General features: G+C 43.2%; 1 protein-coding gene across 1 annotated transcript; it reads left to right on the plus strand.

Annotated features, from left to right (window-relative positions):
- Nucleotides 1-725: 725 nt before the first annotated feature.
- Nucleotides 726-1,821, plus strand: LOC125163985 (mortality factor 4-like protein 1). The gene is given in 2 exon segments (XM_047856411.1): nucleotides 726-1,520; nucleotides 1,523-1,821. Coding segments are annotated over 2 exon segments (699 nt in total). The 5' UTR covers nucleotides 726-994; the 3' UTR covers nucleotides 1,696-1,821.
- Nucleotides 1,822-2,253: the final 432 nt, after the last annotated feature.

Raw genomic sequence — 2,253 nt, forward strand, 5'->3', positions numbered from 1 at the left:
CTCAGCAAGATGTGTAGAAATACAAAAACATCCTGCACCAACAGGGTAAAACTCAATGTCTGGCATCCACTCATAGTTCACTGGGCATGCAAAGAAGTGAGAAAACACAACTACAATGAGGAGAATTAAAAAAACAAAACATGGGCGCCTGGGTGGCTCAGTAAGTTGAGCTTCTGATTTCAGCTCAGGTCATGATCTCATGGTTTATGGGTTTGAGCCCCACGTCAGGCTCTGTGCTGACAGCTCAGAGCCTGGAGCCTGCTTCAGATTCTGTGTCTCCCTCTCTATCTGCCTCTCCCTGGCTTACACTCTCTCCCTCCCTCTCAAAAATAAATAAACATTAAAAAAAAACCCAGAAACTAACAATAATTGGCAAGGATGTGGAGATTGGAACCCTCATGCACTGTCAGTTGGGGTGTAAAATGGTGCACCCATTGTGGAAGACAGTACAGCCATTCTCAAAAAAAAAATTACACATAGGATTACCACATGGCCCAGCAATTCCACTGGCACATACCCCAAAGAATTGAAAGCAGGATTTTGAAGAGATATTTGTGCACCCATATTCATAGCAGCATTATTCACAGTAGATAAAACATGGAAACAAGCCATGTGTCCATCAGTGGATGCATGGACTACCAAAGCATGTTCTATACATACAATGGAATATTGTTCTTCCTTAAAATAGAATGGAATATTAGTTTGCTTTAAAAAGGAAGGAAAGATATAAATGGCGCCGAAACAGGACCCGAAGCCCAAATTCCAGGAGGGTGAGCGAGTGCTGTGCTTTCATGGGCCTCTTCTCTATGAAGCAAAGTGTGTAAAGGTTGCCATAAAGGACAAACAAGTGAAATACTTTATATATTTCAGTGGTTGGAATAAAAATTGGGACGAATGGGTTCCAGAAAGCAGAGTACTCAAGTACGTGGACACCAATCTGCAGAAACAGTGAGAACTTCAAAAAGACAATCAGGAGCAGTATGCAGAGGGGAAGATGAGAGGCGCTGCCCCAGGGAAGAAGACTGCTGGCCTGCAGCAGAAAAGTGTTGAAGTGAAAACCAAAAAGAACAAACAGAAAACACCTGGAAATGGAGATGGTGGCAGTACCAGCGAGACACCTCAGCCTCCTCGCAAGAAAAGGGCCCGAGTGGATCCTACCGTTGAGAATGAGGAAACATTCATGAACAGAGTTGAAGTGAAAGTAAAGATTCCTGAAGAATTAAAACCGTGGCTTGTTGATGATTGGGACTTAATTACCCGGCAAAAACAGCTGTTTTATCTTCCTGCCAAGAAGAACGTGGATTCCATTCTAGAGGATTATGCAAATTACAAGAAATCTCGAGGAAACACAGATAATGAGTACGCTGTGAATGAGGTGGTGGCCGGCATAAAGGAGTACTTCAATGTGATGCTGGGGACTCAGCTGCTCTACAAATTTGAGAAGCCACAGTACGTGGAGATTCTCGCAGACCACCCGGACGCGCCCATGTCCCAGGTGTACGGGGCGCCGCATCTACTGAGATTGTACGAATTGGAGCCATGTTGGCCTATACTCCTCTGGATGAGAAGAGTCTTGCATTGTTGCTGAATTATCTTCATGACTTCCTAAAATACCTGGCAAAGAATTCTGCAACCTTGTTTAGTGCCAGCGATTATGAAGTCGCCCCGCCTGAGTACCATCAGAAAGCTGTGTGAGGCCAGGCACTGACGCTGTTTGGATTTCTGTAAACACATTTTTGTTTAGTCCTCCTCTTGTACAAATGATGTACTTTGCAAATGTTAGTGTATAACAGAATTGATGTTTGTTTTCTGTTTGATCTTAAACAGAGAAAATAAAAGGGGTTATAGCTCCTTTTTTCTTTTCTTTTTTTTCATTTCAAAGTTGCTACCAGTGTATTCAGTGATGGACGACGAGAGACATACTGTAGAGTGTTTTATTGCCTAGTCGACCAAGCTCCTTTTGAATGCTGGTGGTTCTATCCCTTTGACACTCCGCACTTTTATAATATGTGTTAATGCTGTATGACAAACTGCTCTGATTCCTAGTGCCAAAGGTTCGATTCAGTGTATATACCTGAACACGCTCATCCGTCTGTGCTCCTATTTTTATGGTGCTCAAAGTAAAGAGGCCATCCTACAGGCCGTCCATGCTGTTCCTTAGGCATCGTCCCTTTGCTCTGATTGTTGAAGAATGGTGGCTTGTTTCATGGTTTTGTAGTTGTGTCTAATGCACATGTTAACATGATAGATGCA

The sequence above is a fragment of the Prionailurus viverrinus genome, chromosome A1 (genome assembly GCF_022837055.1).
Source record: "Prionailurus viverrinus isolate Anna chromosome A1, UM_Priviv_1.0, whole genome shotgun sequence".
Lineage (NCBI taxonomy): Eukaryota > Metazoa > Chordata > Mammalia > Carnivora > Felidae > Prionailurus > Prionailurus viverrinus.